The sequence below is a fragment of the Bactrocera dorsalis genome, chromosome 3, assembly GCF_023373825.1.
Source record: "Bactrocera dorsalis isolate Fly_Bdor chromosome 3, ASM2337382v1, whole genome shotgun sequence".
NCBI lineage: Eukaryota > Metazoa > Arthropoda > Insecta > Diptera > Tephritidae > Bactrocera > Bactrocera dorsalis.
Genome location: NC_064305.1, coordinates 38,707,404 through 38,727,021, shown reverse-complemented (window position 1 = coordinate 38,727,021; position 19,618 = coordinate 38,707,404). Strand labels below are relative to the sequence as shown.

The following is a 19,618-nucleotide window of genomic DNA, read 5'->3' as shown; positions in this document are numbered from 1 at the left end:
ACTTGTTACATTCGATTGTAAATGCTGTCAATCGCTAGAGAGAAGAAACAAAACACTGCGAATATGTTATATATATGTATAGAAGAGGAGCAGCTTAGACTAAGAGGAACGAATCATTATAAAAAATGTAGAAAAACGTGAAAAATTCATGTTTGCTGACGACATAAACAAATGAAAAAAAACAAGCACAATGGGTAAGGAATGGTATGGGCGCAATGAAATATAGCAAAACAGTGTTTAAAGAAATTTATTAAAGTCAATGTTACAATAGGCCACCTTTCTTGGTTTACAGAATTATGTCAGCTAAAGCATGATTAAATGGACACTTTAAGCTCTTGAAATTTATTTGAATTTTTTTATTTCCTGCCTAAACTATTAACTATATCATTACTGCTTCCGTATATAGATTTTTCCACTTTTCCAAGAACTGTCTTTATATAAAGTACGTTTTTTGTAGAAATAACAATTTCCACTAAAAAAACTATTATTATACTTCGATGGACGATCTTGCAAACTTCGCTTGATTTTCCTCCTTTTCAACACAGAGTCAGGACTGGTTGTAATGGAATTTTGAGCCGTTTTATATATAATTTTAGTTAATTACTGATTGTTCTGAAGTGTGTAGGATATCAACATGAATCTTACAAAGCCTAAATTTTAAAGATTAATAGAAAAAACCTATATTCGGTACGTCTTAGACAGGACCCAAATACTGGGCTGCGTTTCAGTAATGTAGCGCCAACTATCGTAGGATCGATACTTCACGTAGTCATTAAGGGTCTTTAGTTTCATACAACTACCCCATATTTTGCACCAGGGTATAAAAATGAATACTAAGCACTGCACAGAATTCCATTGGTGAAGAGAAGTGTACCGGCAGTAGCTATGGGCTTCTCAACCAAACGAATACTGAACAACAAACGATAGAGTCTCAAAAAGCCGTGCCAACAACCGAGAATCGAATGAAAGATGGCGGGATAACCAAATATACATATAGTATGTTTGCATGTTAGAGCTTTATAAAGCGGTTTGTGGCAAGCGCGCATCAAGGCAAACGAGCCGCACGAAGCTGAAACACCAAAAATGCATTCAGATAAGTAGACAAGCAAGTAAGAGCGTTGGTAGGCAAGTGAATATGCTAGCAAAAAGATTAACACACAAAACAACAAAAACTATGGACGAAGCTACAATAGGCTGATGAAACACGATATACGACCTACGAGTTATATTTGCAGCGACACAGTGCAATTGCAGAAGACAGGTCCATAGAAGGCAAGGCAGAAGACGATATCATTTTTACACGAAGAATCTAAGGTGTGGTGTGACAATAAATACTAGAAGGGGCTTTGAATATGAAAAATACATTCGTAAGCCGTAGCACTGGAGTTAAGAAACTACGAGGACTACGTATAAAGAGCCACTTTCAATTCAAGATAAGGAAAACCAGAAAAATTTAAATATCATAAGATTTACTAGTTTAGACCGATTGCTCTCCTCTTGGTTTGAGGAAATATGGTCGATCATCTATCGACTCATGGAATCCGGGACAGTTTCCAAAGTACGCTGAATAATTTACTCAACGTTTTGTTATGTAAAATTTACTCGCTAATTGCTTGGTAAATAGGTCACTTAGATTGCCCAATTCCTTCATCGTTTCGAAGAAATAAATATAATAGATTTAATGGAAGCTAATTCATATGTTAAGCATGATAACCCTGCCTTTTATCTTTCTATCAGCGACAAGTAATTTCTACAAATCATTTTCCCACAGTTGGGTAATTGATTCCCCTGGAGTCTGAAAATATAAAAGTAGCACGGATCCACCATGTGTTAGCAAATTTAAAGTATTGTAGTGAAGGTTGTAAAGAAGACGAAAGATAGTAAGTGAGCTCAAGAAGTTTTGCAGAAAGTTTTAAGCCTGAACTTTTCGATTTTTGACTTAACTCTTAGGTGCTAATCTAAGTGGTATCTAAGTGGCTCAATCTAAATTTAAGAAAAATTTTTATTTTTTATTTCAAATAACTGTCGGCGGCTTCAATGAAGATTCCTTATTTTTTAACCCAAGTGCATTGCCCAAGCCACTATCATAACCACGCATAGCATCACATCACTTCACATTACACACTAGAACCGCTTCTAATGAAGTTAGCACAAATACGTGAAGAACGTCAGCACACAACTCGCGTCAAATGAGCGCCTCTGTAACGAACAGCGAAAAATGTGTGCAATAATGTGCAAGCAAATTATAATTTTAATTAAAAATTATACATGTGCGAGCAACAATATTGTTATGATGGCTAAAAATAAATATTATATTTATGCTTTTAACATCACGTGCGAACATTTTTAGATGTAAGAATGTAAGTAGAAACCCATTTGTTGCGCTGGTGAGTCTCATAGGCGCTTCGTAAATTATTTAGTCAGTCAGGCAAAGTATTCTTTTCCCGCAAATAAATCACTTGCTTAGGAAGGCAGTCAGTCATCATAAGCAATCGGTATGTTAGTCAGTCAGTCTATAACTCATTTATTGTTAGACCTAGCTTCATATGAGAATTCAATTATTGTCAATTGGACAAGGTGCGAATTGCACTTTGCAGACTTTATTTACATGGCTGCCCATGATTCACCATTACTGAGTGAAAGAGAGTATGATTGAAGAGAGTACATCATCAGCAAAGAGAACAACAGCATAAAACACAACACAACTAGGTGTATTTTGACTAAAAATACCGCAAAGAAATTTCATGGTGAATTTTTTTACAGAACTTACCACACTGAATTCTCAGGTATGCTGGGGTGAAATAACACAATAGCAAATAATTGTTTTGATGAGCGTTGGTCGAGCGTGCTAACGCTTCGACAAATATGTGATAGTGATCCAAGGTTCGAATCTCAACAGGTAGTTGAACGACACGTTTTTCACACAATCGGGGCGCCTTCTTCGTTTGGCAGGAGTGTTTTAAAATCGTTTCGTGATTAAAGACTCTAATCAAAGAAGGTAGATAAAATCGTTCCTTCGTTTCCGCCGTACCTGTGCTGACCGACAATTGCTAGGGTCTGCGACGGGTCCCGTATAACAGTTTGCGAGGGAATACACTTTTTTTGTATTTTCATACAAAGGTATCTATGGCATAAAAATATGTATTAATTACTGTTTATTATCAATGTGACTTTTCGCGTCGCTACTATAATATATAGCTTTTGGCGTTTGCTTTGTCTATTTGAATTTATAAATGTTTTGGCAGTGTTCTCCAACTGCTTGTTTTGAGTCTAGATTGACGCGGTTTTGACACTGTTGTGATTGACAAAGACATTGAATTGTAAAGTGAATTAAATTGCCATAAAATCGAACTAATATAAAATATAGACAATGCGTGCAATTGTAATGAATATATATATATTAAGTTATCACCCCGAAATTTTGAAAGGTAAAATTTGATAAGATGAAAATACGACCATATGGATATCATAATATGGATTAAAAGTTTAAAGAAAAAATAAAACAATTATAGTTGGCAAGATTTTCCAATGCCTCATATGCTACAAAGAGCTTTTCGTTCAATTTACCCCTAAATGAAGTACTTAATGAAAATGTATACCTTAATGTTTGGGCAATATTAAATTTGCTTACTAATGAAGAGAAATCTGTAATTATTTCCATATTTTCTGACAATAACAAACCGATACAGATCAGCTAAAAGCATTGTATAAATAAGAAAACTACAGCAGGCAATGGACAATGCTTTCTAATGACTTTCAATACACAAAGTTGCATATTCCATAACCCAATGCAAATATAACATTTTAGTTATAACCACACCATCCATTCGTAGTTTTTTGTTTGCTTCCTGTTCGAAAGCAAATCTCTTTTTAACCGTAATCCATTTCTTTTTCTTACTTTGCGCAAATCATTATTTGTTTACTCCATTGTTTAGCATTTAATTAATTTTCTATTTGCTTATACATTTTCATTTTCACTTGAATTTATTATGCTGTTTATATTGTTGTTTCTTATTTTATCTTTGTTTGCTATTTATTTATTTGCAGATACATCGGGCTACTATTTTGCCACACCCAACACACAGACGCGCTTTGTGCCATCCGCTGCGTTCCAGTCGAATCGTCAGCCCGCGCAGGCGGCTTATTTGACAGCGTCACGTGGTGGCGGCAATGCGTTGTCCAATGGTGCTTACACCCAACCGGGTTCATATCAAGAGCAGCTGCTATTCATCAGCAATGATGGCAAGCAGCAGCAGTCACAACAACCGGCTTCATCGGTGGCATATTCGCCGTTTGGTGCGCAAATTTCGGTGAGTAATTTTAACCCTTTTTCCGTCTCAAAGTTTGGGGCGCGTCGCGTCGATCATTCTTTAACCACAAAACGCTCAATTCCACAATTTTGAGACATCTGAAAACATAATTTTCATGTCATGTCATAAATGTTATGAAAAATTCTTTATAACTGTATACAATAGCATTTTAGTTGGAAGAATTATAAATAAAAAAATATGCTTTGCCTGAATTTTTTTTCCTAAAATATTGTACATCACCAACACCACGATCAACACCAAATCTATTAAGTGAGAATTTTAGTACACAAAATATACATTTCGAGTGAGTTTAAATAAGCAGCAAAACAAAGAAAATCCCATAAATAAATAGTTCTATGAACATAAATAAAATCCATACATTTTTTAATAAAGATTTTTTAGCCAACAAATAAATGAGATTTATACTTGGGACAACCTAAAGATATAAGAAAAATTATATAGAAACGCTATTACACTGGTTAAAACTCATATAAAATTTTAAACGTACTAGGGCCACTAAACAATGATAAGTGAATAACAAAATATTAAAACGTTGCCTTTGATGGCACTTCTCCATTAAGGAAATGTTCTGATGGAAGCGCTCGCCTTGTACTTGCCATTTTACCAAATTTTTAAGGACATATTACCACCTCAAAGCTTTACATGACATTATAAGTTGATTTAATTTGTTACTTTCCGATATATGATTTCCTAGAAAATTTTGGATAACGTTCCCAAATCATTTCCAGAAAGGTTTTCCTGATCATTCAGTCTTCCAAAGCTCTTTTTTTTGCCTCCCTAAGTTTGGGGAACTTCTTTTTCAAATATGCAGATGCAATACCATTTCTAAGCATAGATTTTGCCAAAAATTTATCCAGCCAATCTTTTTGAGCAATGATGGTTGACCGAAGATATATTTGGATACTGGAGAGACTATTTGGACTTGGTTGTATTGCCTCTTGTTTGAGTCAAACAAAAATAGCATTCACTTACATGATTCTTTGATTTCATCCAAATCATTGGTAATCATTTGCAAATGACATATGTCTGGGAATAGCAGTTCCACGTACGTAACACCCCATTCATATGGAACTCAGGATTTATCTTGATTCAATTTCAATTAAAGACCGAAAAAACATCGCTGAGATTTAACAAACGTATTTGTGATGTAAGTTAGTCGACTGCAACTGTTATACAGTCCTACATACATACATATGTATATGTAAATGAAGTTATTACAAAAATGTCAGAAAAGCTGGGCTGATTGAAACAAATTTAAAATACCACATAGTCTTAATAATGATATACCAACATAAAAAAATATTGGAAAACTCGTGTGACAAAAATAGTGCTTACGATAAAGTATATACATACATAAATAAATGGTCAGCTTGATGAGATGAGTCGATTTAGACATGACTTCAATAAGCTGGAATCCCCGTTAATCGTCAACTATAGCATATGGTTGACATACAACTAACAGATCAAACTCAAGTCTTTAAATATAAAACTTGTGAAGTTATCTTCACGAAATTCGGTGTAGAGTATTATCCAAGACATCGGCAAAATCCCCAAACATATTGTTTAAATCGAACCACTATAGTTGTCATCCAAATTGACCGATAAAAAACAAAATAAAGATTTTTTATACCCTTTCATGCTATCAAAAATTCACATGTGAAGGTTATTAGAGCTTTAAACGAAGTTAACATTTTTTCTTCTTTTAAAACAATTTAAAATCATTAATTTTCTTAGCGTACAATATGGTTGTATCAATTACAAATTTTACATTTTTATTTTATTTCTTTTCATATTTTTGTAAAAAAAATTGATAAAATATCATCTAACACTAAAATTTCGGTCAATTAATATTTACTTCCACTGCACAGCAGATCTCTGTTAAGCAACGATGATAGAGATGTATTACAATCAATTAGGAAATCATGTGGTATCAGTCAAATCTGTCTTTAGACAAAAGTAATATAGCTACTGACTGAGATACAAAATTATAATTATCGAAATAATTGAAATAGTAATTGAAAGTGCATACTGTCTTACCACATCGACACTCCAACGTAGAAAAAATTAACAAAAAAAAGTAGTAAGGAAAATATTGAATTAGCTAAAGTGCAATCAAAGAGAATTAAAAACGAAATTTACCAAATAGTGAAAGTTCAACGAAGCAGCAAGCAAACACACTTATACTTACATATACCTACATATATAATATATAAATACATAAATACATACTATATTAGCGAATAACCAATGAACCAATAATGAACACGGCTAATACGGCCACTCAACTTGGCTGAGCGACTGGCTAACTGAATAACGAATAACGGAATTTTGATTTCAAAACAAAAATTGTTGCGCGAGGCGAAGAAAAATTCGTTGCAGACACGCAGCGACAGCAATTGGCATGCACCGACCACTGTTTGAGGTGGACCAACAGTCCAATGGTTGTGTATATATTTCTACTGTTACTTACATTATTTACTGGCATGCATGCATGAGTAGGTGTATATATGTATATATGTTATATGTATATAAAACACGCACATGCGTTATTTGGCGCATGCGCATAAAGCATGCGTGAGTCAACTCAAAATCCGCTCTGGCTGTGACTGGCAGACGCTTAACTTGGTAGCACATTTACTTTGATTCGTGAGCATACTTTTTTGCGTGTGCTTATATGTGTGAGTGTGTCATGTTTACGTTTTTGATAATGTTTACCAATCAGGGAAATGTCGAAAAAACTAACTGTGCCCACGTTCAGTCAGGTGGAGTAAGTTAGGAATGAGCTTTTTAATATTTTGTAGAAAAATATATTTCAAACAACAGATAAGTATAAGCAATGGTGCAGTTATGCTTAAAAAATAGTGCAGTATGCAGTTCATATGAGTATAGTCTGTTTTTTAGAAGCCGCTAAAATTTTTCTTTTCCCTACTTTAGTAATTTCACAACTTTTAGTTAAACCTAATTAATAAATTTTGGAATTGAATGCCGACAAAGTTTTCAATTATTCATTGACTTATTTATTATTTATTTCTTAATTATATCTATGAAAATCTCTACACTATTGTAGATTACTCTATAGTCTCATCTGAAGAAATGTAATAAATAAATAATGAATTTCAACCAATTAAATCAACCCGGAATAAGAATTTAAATCAAGCTTATTGTTAAATTTATGTAATAAAAAGAAGTACAAAAAATGATATAGCAATAAGAGATATGGCATATATGTAATTTATTAAAAATTATATTATTTTTCGATAAGTGTTTTTGACGAACGATATACTTTTTATCAATATTATTTTTTAAAAATTTTTACACTACACTTCTGTGCTTATCAATACATGCGTATTTTCATATTATTAAACACAATGAAATTAAAAAAAAACTATCCAAACCTGAATTTTGGGCGCGAACACTAAAACCAAAACTGCGCGTGGAAAGTGCAATGGCTGAATTAGGAAACACTTAAAACAATAGGATTTAAATGAATGGCAAATAAAAGAAAAAACGCAAATAACGTAAACACTTGTTTTAAATGAAAGTAATGAAAGTGGCAGAAAATAATTACCTAACAGTAAGAGTTTGCATATAAGAGGTATGACAATTAAGTAATGAGACTGATTATAATAACCGTATATTTCAAAATTATTCTACAACTCTGCCATCCCCTTCAAAGTAGTCCCCTTGGTCATATATACAGGGATTCCAGGGTGTTTTCCATGCTTCGTAACATTTCTGGAACGCTTCGACTGGGATGTCCGCGAGTACCCTCGTCACCGCCGCCTGGATGTCCGTAATCGGCTCAAAATGGGTTCCTTTGACCACCGATTTCGTTTTAGGAAACAAAAAAAGTCACAGGGTGACATGTCGGGCGAATAAGACGGCTGTTGCAACACGGCGATCCCTTTAGAGGCCAAATACTGGGACACGCTGAGGGCGGTGCGGCACGGCGCGTTGTCGTGATGAAGGATCCAGTTACGAGCGATGTCTGGGCGCATCCTGTCGACTCGTTTTCGCAATCTTTCGAGTACTTGGCAATAGTAGACTTGATTCACAGTTTTCCTCGGTGTAACGAATTCTTTGTGGACGATTCCACGGTTATCAAAAAAGGCAATAATCATCGTTTTCACCTTCGACTTGCTCATGCGAGCTTTTTTCGGGCGGGGGGCGCGCGGAGACAACCATTGTGAGCTTTGGCGTTTGGTATCCGGTCCGGAAGCATAGTGCACCATACACTCTTACAATTTTAGCGTACGTTTCCGAAGCTCTTGCGCCCAATCTGGCGCAAAATTTTATCGCGACGCGTTGCTCTTGATTTCGTTTTTCCATTTTCGTGACGAGCACTACAAACACACGTCTACTCAACTTGACGCAGCAGCTAGAGCGATAGTACATATATCAATGGAGAGGGGAGGGAAAAAGAAAAAGGGAATTTCAAGGTCACAGGTTTACAACAAGCGCAACAATAAAATCAGTCTCATTACTTAATTGTCAAACCTCGTACGTATGTATATATAGAGAACATTACATCAAAGTTACATAAACGCAGTGTGATTGAACTAATATTGACATATGTGCAGGCACACTTCTTTCAAACAATAAAACAATAAAGTTGAACTGCGCTCAAAAAGCAATAATGGCTCCAATACAAAAGACTTAAGCAACGAACTAGTTTTGAAGCACTGGCTAAATAGCTTTGCTCTTACTACATATAATATTTTGAACGCTTAATGCAGTAAAAAGCAACATGAAAATGAGAAATTTACTTCAAATTCAATATCCATATTAACTTCGTTCAATAATATGTCTAAGCTAAACTTCACATCAAAGAATACTGTAAATATTAATACTGCTATTGTTGAACTGTTTTCCAAATCGCTATGAGTTTAATTAAAGCTTATATGGACATTTTTGAGTGAGTTGTGCTTGCCCAAAAGCAGACTAGCAGTGTTTAGATTGCAATTAGTGGAGCAAAGTGAAAAACTGTGTGAGAAATAAGTCTTCAAACATGAATGTATGCAGACATAGGTACAAGTATGTACATATATGGCATACCCTAAGCAATGGGTTGAGGTATAAAAAGCTGATAACAAATACATTTTCTCTTAAAGTTTTCACACTTTTACCACGCCCTAAAATTTCGTTTTCGAAGACTTAAGTAGTGCCATAAGTAAGCCACAAATTTAAATACAAAACTGTAATTTAGTACTTGTCATTTGTGTATTAATGGGTATCTGTGTTAAATTACGTAACTTCGCCCTCTAATAGGTGTAATGTGCATATCTCAAAAACTTCTAAAGTTATTTCATCCAAACTAGCTGAGTAGAAGTATTTTTATTAATTTTTCAAAAAATTCTGAAAATAGCTGATAACCGCGCCACTCCCCATATAATGGTTATAAGTAAATGCGTTAGAGATATTAAATTTTTTACCCAAGATGGTACGGAAGTGCGTGGCACCGGGCACTGTTGGGTGAAATCGTATATTTCAAAATCGAGCTACAACCACGTATAAAACAAAAAGAGAGTCTAAAAATAGTCAGAATCGGAATGTAACTTTTCAAGGCCCCAGATACCGAGTATGTATACTTCATTACCTAAGGCTAATTTTTTATCGAAAATATTGGTCAATCTGTGAGGCACCTTAATGAAAGTCACTGTTGCGGGTATGTAATACTGTGATCAAATTGAAATGCGAATTTTGTCCATTTCATCTTCTTCAAAGTAATCCCCTCCAACTGCAATACACTTATGCCAACGAATTTTCCAGTCATCATAACAGAGCCTTCTTCGACTCAGCTTTTATATCCTCAATTGAGTCAAAACGGTGTCCTCAGAGTGCTCTTGTGAATTTGCTGAATATCCGAATATGAATCAGGCGAATGCGGTGGTTGCGGCATGATGTTAGTGGAAAATGTGGAGAAATGATCACGAATAACCAATGCAGTATGAGATGGTGCACTATCGTACTTCTTTGTTCAATAAATTCAGAATTCACTTTTAGAGCATCACAAAACGACGCGTATTTAGCATTGATATCACTAACAGTACTACCAACTTACAGAAAAAATTTGCCGATTCGAAAAACACGCGAAGTATAAAATAAACCTTGAGAAGTAAATTAAGTTAACATTTAATATGGGATATACTACAGCTAGGAAATGAAGTAAATTTCTTCGAAATAATGTGGTTCAGTGTTTAAAATGAATTGAATTGTTCTAGACCTTAGTCTATGCCTTTAATCCCTAATATAATGACTTCCGATTATTTGGTTGACATTTTCCTCATATACTCAACACATACAATATACATAGCTATATGCTATAGTGGTCCGACATCGGCGGTCCAACAAGTAAGCACTTTCTTTCTGCGTATCAAACTATAAATATCGTTTTCAAGGTATAAATATAACAAATTAAAATAAAAATTATAAAATAATTAATATGAAAACTCAAAAATAATATTATGCACTAAATGAATATAATTAAATAATAAAAAATAATGCAAAAATACCTTTCTCTCAGAAATAAATTTTGTTCATAAAAAATCGTTTCCAAAATTTCTCTAAAGTTTTTTTTGGCTTAGGATAAGTTTTTCCCACATTTAATATCAATTAACTGCTAAGAAATTAAAATCCGTCTTCCAGTACAAATAAAATTGCAACCCCTAAGAGCATCTGCATACACTTCAAAATTCATAATTTAAAATTCATAAAAATCGCAAAAAAAAAGACGAAAAAGGTTTAAAGAAGCAGCTTAAACAATACGCTCAAATGTATGAAAATAATTATGGATCTACGAATTTTCACAGTGCAAATTTTCTCCAGCCACAATCCACCTGCCATCTAACGGTCGTTCAGCTTGTATTTATTTATTTTTATTTTCGCGTTATTATCTCGTGCTTTCATTCATTGCCGCTCATTTAATAGGTATTTTGCGGCAGAATTATAAATGCGGTAGAGCGAAACCCGACAAGAGGCCACGTTGCTAATGTTTGCGTTTATTGCGTTATCAAGTGAAGTGAAAGGTTCAATTGTGATTTAGTGAAAATGCGACAAAACACTGTAGTTAGTACTCAGATATACTTGTTTGTCTGTAAATGTAAATAAATGAAGTAAATAATAAACGCTGGAGATTGGCTAGGGCGAAGGTCTAGGTCACTGTCAGATAGCAAGTTTACTACAGAAAGAAATTTTCAAAGTCAAATCAAAGAAATCAACGTTGGGGGAAATTTTAGGAAAAACATTAAAATAATAATTTTAAGTTTATAGAACAACTTTCTTTGACAAAAATTTTCCGTTGACAAAAAAAAGGAATCATTTAACAAGTAAAGAAGAGCTTTGTATGGGTGTAACCGCACATTTTACACTGCAACCGGTCAAAGCCGGTTTTGGCAAAACTTTATACTAAACTTTGAAAAACTTTATGCAAGGATATATTATTATCAAAGAAATATTTTCCCCTAATTTCTAAAATACATCTCACAGGTAGACTCAGATTTTTGGCAGAAAGTCAGTTATAAGCACTGGGGTTATGTTTTGGTGTCTGTATAGTGGAAAGTGAAAGAAGCAGATACATTTTTAAATGGGACATAGACGTGGTTTTGGTCTGATTTTGCCTATTTTGACACCGTAATGCAGTCATTCCAGGGTTATATTATTTACCGAATTTGGTTAAAATCGAGGGAGTCACGCCCGTTGCTCAATTTTGACAACTGAAAAAGTATTATACTCTTTAGAAACAAGTGTCAAGAATAGCATCATGAACCAGTCTTTATAGGAGCGTAAATAACATTATGCTGGCATTTTTATGTCACAGTACGAAATCCGATTACAATCACGCCTACTTTCGATATACTTAGCTAAATTTTAAGTTCCCTCTGATTCTTTCACTTTCCAAAATATAAAGAAAGCACCAATCTTTTGACAAAAAATTGTCAAACCCTCAGATAGCGAATATATGGCCCTGTCCCTATCGCGAACTTTTAATATTAATTAATTCTCCCTATAATGTTACGCCCTTATGTTAATTACATGCAGAATCGGATCAATACGTCCCCTTTTGTTATTATAAAGTTTTGCCAAGGCCTGAAGTTAAGTCCCTGGCTTTCGCCATCAAGTTACAAGAGTATAAAATGTTCGTTTACACCTGAACCTAACACTTCTTTAAATCAAAAATGTTTACTAATTAATGTACAAAATTGATAATATTAAATTAAAACACTTGACGTTAACGGTCGTACATCTGGTTGCTCAGAGCTTATTTATTTATACAAACCAAAACCCGAGAAAAGGGTAAACAACTGAATGTGATACTGAAAATAACATCGCGTAGTTGCAACTTTGTCGCAAAATAAATTGCATATAAAAATAAACAGCTGTTTTGCGATATTGCCATTTTGCGAAACTTGCAATAAATGCCACAAATGTGTGTCATTAAATGGTAACACTATTAATTTAATTATTAATAAGTGTTGATAGATGTGGATAATTTATAAAAACATTTAAATGCTTAAGAATACATCGGTTGGCTAAAATATTTGAAATATATCTTTATATACAAAAATTACGTGTCACGTTTTTTGTCCGCGATGGACTCCTAAACTACTGAACCGATTTTAGCAAAATTTAGCACACTGTGTCAGTTTGAAGCAACTTAGAAGATAGGATAGTCAAAACAGTTCATAACTAAGGAATACAGGGAAAGCTGTATTAAATGGACGCTTTATTACGCGAACAACTCTAATAACTGAACAAAAAGTCTGGTTCGTCAGTATCTGTAGATTTCATTGTATACTATATATTTCTAAACATACGCATGTATTCACAATTCCCAAAAAAAAATAAAACAGTTAAACTTCCATACTGAAACTTCTATAACTCGAAGTTCTCCATAACTCGAACTCTTGAATTAGCAATAGATGTCAAATCGCATACAAATTTAATACCACAACTCGAAGTTTTTTGTGGATTATGATGATTCGAGTTAGGAAAGTTCAACTGTAATTAAAATTTTCAGTAAAATTGCAAATTCCAAATCTTAAAGGCCATTTTCTCAATGTTTGGTTTGCAACCATTTGTCGGTAAAGTTCTGGTGAACTTAACCAAGGTTTCTTCTTTCGGTAAAGAACCTTTTTTAACTAGAAATGACAGATGATGCCAATTGAGAAACAGCCTTCAATTCGTTATTTTTTTCATTGACATTTGTTTGTATGACCATATTCAAAATTTAACCACAAGTACAATGCCCTGGATTCTAATACCGCCAAAAACGTTTTTGTCTTTATTCGTTTATGAATAATAGAATAAAATGTATACCAGAGCAACGCGTGGCCGGATCAACTAGTTCATACTCGTATGTAGGTACATAAGTATATAATTTACAAAACTATCATATCTACAATTGCTTACCATTGTTCAGAAATCTGAAAAATTGCAGTAGAATGAATGAACATTCAATGTATTTCGTATAATTATTGAAAAAATATAAAATATAAAATATAAAATTATTGTTGCAACTTTATACAAAATTAATAAAATACAAATATTGAAAATTAATATAATATAACATACCCAGCGTTTGAAAAACTACGCTACTCCCATAGCATTTCATTTTGCTATTGCTACCGCTCTCACGTTTTCCAATTATCAGTCGACTGACATGAGTGGCGTTAAATTATCGATTGTAAAACTACCACCGAGTGTGGTTTTTAGTTTTTTCCTTGTATTTGAAAATCAAGGGCAATAAAATAATACATGCTCACAGTCTTCTATATGCTCTGTACATGTCGAACAGTTCGGACTAATGTCATTGTGGAATCTGAAAAGGTAGCTTCTAAAGCACCCATGTGCACTAAGTATTTGGGTCAGATAAAAGTCTAGGACCCATGTCGTCTGTCTTTCCACGAGTTGATGTCCGGTATCAGTCGGTGGGTCCAACGACCTTTGGATGAGGAATTCCACCGCTCCTGCCACATTTTAATGATTTTGTTCCTCTTCTCTATCTTTGCCGATACTGTTTTAGGCGCTGATGGATGAGTTCATCTCCCTGGATGTCAATGGGCGGCATGTTGGCGAATACTTCAGCAGCGTCGGTTGATGTAGTCCGGAAAGCACTTATTACTCGAATTGCACAAAGCCTCTGCCCTGCAATTATTTGTTTAGCATACGTTTTTATATCCATTGCCTGTATCCATACTGGTGCTGCGTACAGTATTACGGAACTCATTCCGATCGTCCGCATACGCTATTAGTTTCACGTCTGTTGGTTGCTGTCTTTTTAGCACCCCGTCATACATGAGGTTCCATAATAGTGGGCCCAACACTGACCCTTGGGGTACTCCACTCGAGATAGAGTAGAACTTGGTACCTTCGTCTGTATCAAAAAGCAGTCTTCTGGTTTTAAAATACCTCAATATAATAATTATGAGGTATTCAGGGGCGCGTATTTCATCCAGGGCTTTGATTATGTGTGCCCATTTTGCCGTGTTGAACGCAGTACCACCTTTCCATCTTTTGCCACTTACTGCACATTTTACAGTATCAACGACTTCTCGTAGTGCATCAATAGTGGATCTCTTTTTTATAAAGCCGTATTGTCTCTCTGATAATCCGCCGGCTTTCTGGATTGCTAACTCCAAGCGGTTTCTGATTATATTTTCGTACCTTTACCCATCGTGTCGAGCATACACAGTGGTCGGTACGAGGAAGGTTCCTCAGGTGGTTTCTTTGGTTTTGGGAGCAGAACCAATCGCTGTACTTTCCACGCGTCGGGGAACACCTCTTCCTTTATGCATGCGTTGTACATTTTAGCGAATAGTTGAGGTTTTGAGTTTATAGCTTCCTTCAGTGCCCTGTTTGGTAACCCATCCAACCCAGGCGCTTTGGTGTTTTTGATTTTCTTTGCTATGGCCAATAGCTCTTCTTCCGTCGTCGCTTAGCATACGAAATCCGGACGGATCTCGCGAACAATGTTTCGACGACTTTTCCCATAAAAGAGGCATCTTTTGGTTGCTGCTCGGAGTTTTGTCAGATAAAAAACTATAGCTGTAGCAATAACCAAAAATAGCAAATAGCAAAAAATTGGGAGCGGTAGTACAGCAGAGCTAATAAAAATTTCCATGTGCTACAGCTACACTTGCTCCGAACAGAACAGAGCACATACTTTTACTTTGTTATGCTATGGCTCTGCTATGGCTCCTGACAAAGTGAGAGCGGTAGCTATAGCATAGCAATACGAGTAATTATAGAAATTTTGCTGCTACGGAGTTGTAAATGAAAACCCTGAATATACAATACCCAATGGTTACTAATTTTTCAAATATATTCTTTTTAAAATCTATTATTATATAGTTAATAAATGTGTCAATGTCATTAAAACTAGATGAAAATTTCACAGCCAATTTCTCCAAGTTTTCATGGGCAAAATTCATATCAACGCTCTAATTGTCATTTGTTATGAGCTTACTTACATGTACATATATATGTACATATAATAAAATAACTAAAATGTAGCAGCCAAAATAGCAAAGAAAGAACTGGGCCTAGCAATTATTTTGTCGCACTTAATTAGCTTAAGTGAGCCGCTTAGCAGCCTGTAAAGCGCTTACAAATTGTATAAAGCTACAGGTAAAGATATCATTATATATACACCTATGTATATGTATATGTGTATTTATGATTTCATATCCGCAAGCAATTGACTGACTTTGTGTAGAAGCGTCACAAATTACTCGTTACAAATATTCTAAATTACTTAAAGTGTGACTACAAATGCCACAAAACGCATTCAATCAGGCAAAGATACAAGCGAGAATAAGTGTGCAGATGCCACATGTCGAGTTTTTCACAAAAATATAGACTTTTTCATATATTTATGAGCTACAGTGCTGATAATGCATCTACATTAGGACATTTCTTATATGCATTTATATATATTTTTTAATATTTTTCGATTAAAATCAATTGAAGTCATATGAAATATGCATATAAAAAATAAATACTTCACTAATTAAAAATTTTCCTACAGAGCATGTTCTCGCATAGTAACGAAGTATGTACATACTATACATATTTTGTAAACAAATTTGAATCGAAAGCAACATACGAGCTCATACGAGTCCAAATATGGAGAAATAACGCGAATATCGAAAAATGGGTATGCTCGCTGCACCTCGTTTGTTGTCATTACGTGCAACATGCATCATTTTGCTGCTGCTAATACTGGCAAACAGAGCAGAACATCGAGTTCGTTTTGTTGTGCTGGTGTGATGTAGGTATATTTATGTTAAAATAAGTGAAAAGATATATCAAAAATATGCATTAACCTACTAAAAAATTGTTAGGCTGCATATAAGTATATGTTATATTATATTTTTTATACCATGAACAGTATATTAAGTTTGTGTTGTTTCGCAAAAGAAAACGACTGATATCCAATAAAGTTTATATACGAGTATGTATATAAATGATCTACATGAGCTTAGTGCATTTAGCCATGTCCGTTTGTCTGTCTGTCTGTCTGTATATATGCGAACTATTTTTGAGATATCGATTTCAAATTTCATACTCATCCCTTTCTCGCTCAAAAGCAGCTCTTTTGTCGATATCGGAACCCTATTGTATATATGTACATAGCTGTCATACAAACTGAAAGATCTGAACCAAGTGATTTTATGTATGAGCTATTGTCCAAAGGAACGGTGCAATCTCCGAAGAATTTTTCAGATCGAGTCACCATAGCATCAGATTACCTTACAAACTGACCGATCACAGTTCTTGTGAAGAATCGTTTGTATTTGTGAATTGTATTATAGCTTCGGTGCAACCAAGTTAACGTTTTTTCTTGTTTTTAAAGAAATTTATATGATTGTAGTTGTAACAAGTATTCAATTTAAACACTTGTACTTACTATATATAAGACTTAATATTGCGTCGTACTAATTTCTATTAAATTTCTATTATTTTTCCAAACAGCAAACCCGCAATCCCGATTACTACGACATTTCACCGCGCCCCTTTGGTTCGCCCGCTTCAACGGGCCTCAGCACCGCAGCTAGTGGGTTTTCTCGTTCCAAGGCAATACGTCCGATCGGTGGAGGTTTTGTGCCATCACAACAAAGTTCCGTACGCGCGAATGTACCACATCAGCAGTCACAATTTTTGGCACATTTCAATGAGCCGGTGAGTGAAAATCCGAATACCAGGCTGAACAATAAAATATAAAATAATATCTTAGTTACCTGACTTAAGAAAGTTAAGGTTAAGTATAGCGGCTCAACCCGAATTAAGTTAGGTTAAGTAAGAATGAAATGCTATATTCATTGGTAATTGAGAACATCGGGAGTCGATAAATGAGTGATTGTTAAGCTGAATATGGTCTACATTACAAAAGCTTTAACAATCAACATAGTTCATAGAACTATATTCATAGAACTAAACCAAGCCGTTTTTTTAATTAAGTAAACTAAGGTCTTTTTCTCCCTTCATTACTTTACAATATTAGTTTTAATAAAAAATGTTAGTGATATTTCGACATTTCAGGATTTTTTTCCGTTGGTGGAAGCAAAATTTTCTTTTTCAATGAACACATACTTGTATAATTTTCAATCTATAGAATAATTCCTAGAGGAACCCATCTAAATGACCCTTTCGGGGGTCCATGGAACGATCTGTACTAGAAAATAGCAGTTTGATTCAAGTTTGACGGGACCTTTCTTAAAATAAAGCGTCTAAAGGCTTCGAGGGTAATAGAAATTACAAATAAAAGCGACTGAGGAAAGAACAATCTGTGGTAAAAGTGTAACATCTGTAAAACGTATCAGGAGTCATTATAAGAGCGCCTTGTTGAAACTTCGCGTTAGTTCCTTTTGTCGATTGGGATACAGATATGCGGCAACAAATGCTGCTTATCGAACTTTAGAAACTTTCAGTAATTAAACTTACAACAGCAACAACAATAACTTGCAAAATGAGTGTTTTGCCATAAATGTTTGTACCTGAAAATCGCGAATTGTAGAGCAACTCATTGTAACATTTTAATAAATTAAGGCCAAGCCCGATTTTGTTGCCGCGGTGCGTCAAAGGCAAGAAACATAAAAAATTAGTGGAGAGAGAGGTGTTACGCTTACTCAGCAGAAATTAAAGTATTTCAATACTTTAACAGCAAACAGATCGAGCGAAGAGGTAGTCAGGCACTAAAGGTGACTACATACGTATATAGTACATTTATACATATATAATATATAAATATACATATACATATACTGTGTAGCGATATGACAAGACACAGCGCGCTTAAGGGAATCAGTCAACAAAAATGTCACGCTCGCAGAATTGCATAACGCCGGCAATAATATTAAAACGAGCTACATAAATATGTAAATGCACACGAATGTGTGCAAGTTTATTTAACTTGTAGCGCCACTAAGCGAACTGCTGCTACACATGGATTACGAATTGTTGACTTGCAGCAAATTGTACAAAAGAAAATAGTCAATATATACTGAGAGTATATGTATACATACTTATAAACTAATATTGGTTAATATTTATACCGCACCCTACTGCTAAACCTGTAGCAATACAACTGTGGCGATAGGATAAAAAGCACGGAGATTGTGTTCGAAAGCTTAAACTGAAGCTGTTGTTTCGAAATTCTCAGAGTTGTGATGCTGCTTTAAAAATCCCGATCCCGATGTTGAAATTTATCATGTCGTCGCTAATAGTTTCGCATTTATTACCGAATCAACGACAATCACAAAAAAATTTAAAAATATTAATGGCAGTTGTGAAATGTAAATTTATAAAGATTTATTCAGTAAATACTGAAATATTTTCATTTTGATGTTATAATTACTACTTGGGCAAAAAATACTAAGGCTTTGTTTCTTAATTTGTTCTTCAAAATTTATGTCGTTCTTCTCAAAGTAATTTCCATTGGCCCGAATACACTATTGCCAAAATTTTTTTTCAAACCTTGATGCTTTTGACTTAAATTGACTAGAAAGGTTTTCCCCGGAGAGGTCGTTTGAGCTTGATGAATAGCTAGATGTCACACAGTGCTAAATTAGGCAAATACGGTGGTTGCAGCACGGTATTAGTTGAATATTTGGCGAAAAACTCACGAAAAATTAATGTAGTATGCGACGGTGCATTATTATGGCGCAAAAACCAAGAGTTTTTTGCCCATAATTTTGACCTTATTTTACGAATAGCTTCGCGCAAACTACACATAACATTCAAATAGGATTTCTTGTGACAATTTGGCCAGTTGGAAGAAATTCGGAGTG

At 34.6% G+C, this 19,618-nt stretch overlaps 1 protein-coding gene across 9 annotated transcripts in view; it reads left to right on the top strand.

The window, feature by feature from the left end:
- The window catches only part of LOC105233013 (mucin-22), a 107,692-nt gene that overhangs the window by 78,188 nt on the left and 9,886 nt on the right, over positions 1-19,618 (top strand). For all 9 annotated transcript variants that reach the window (XM_049452075.1, XM_029553299.2, XM_029553300.2 and 6 more), the window contains 2 exons: positions 4,048-4,310; positions 17,304-17,510. In XM_049452075.1, coding sequence (XP_049308032.1) covers positions 4,048-4,310; positions 17,304-17,510 — 470 coding nt within the window. The remainder of the gene's footprint in view (positions 1-4,047; positions 4,311-17,303; positions 17,511-19,618) is intronic.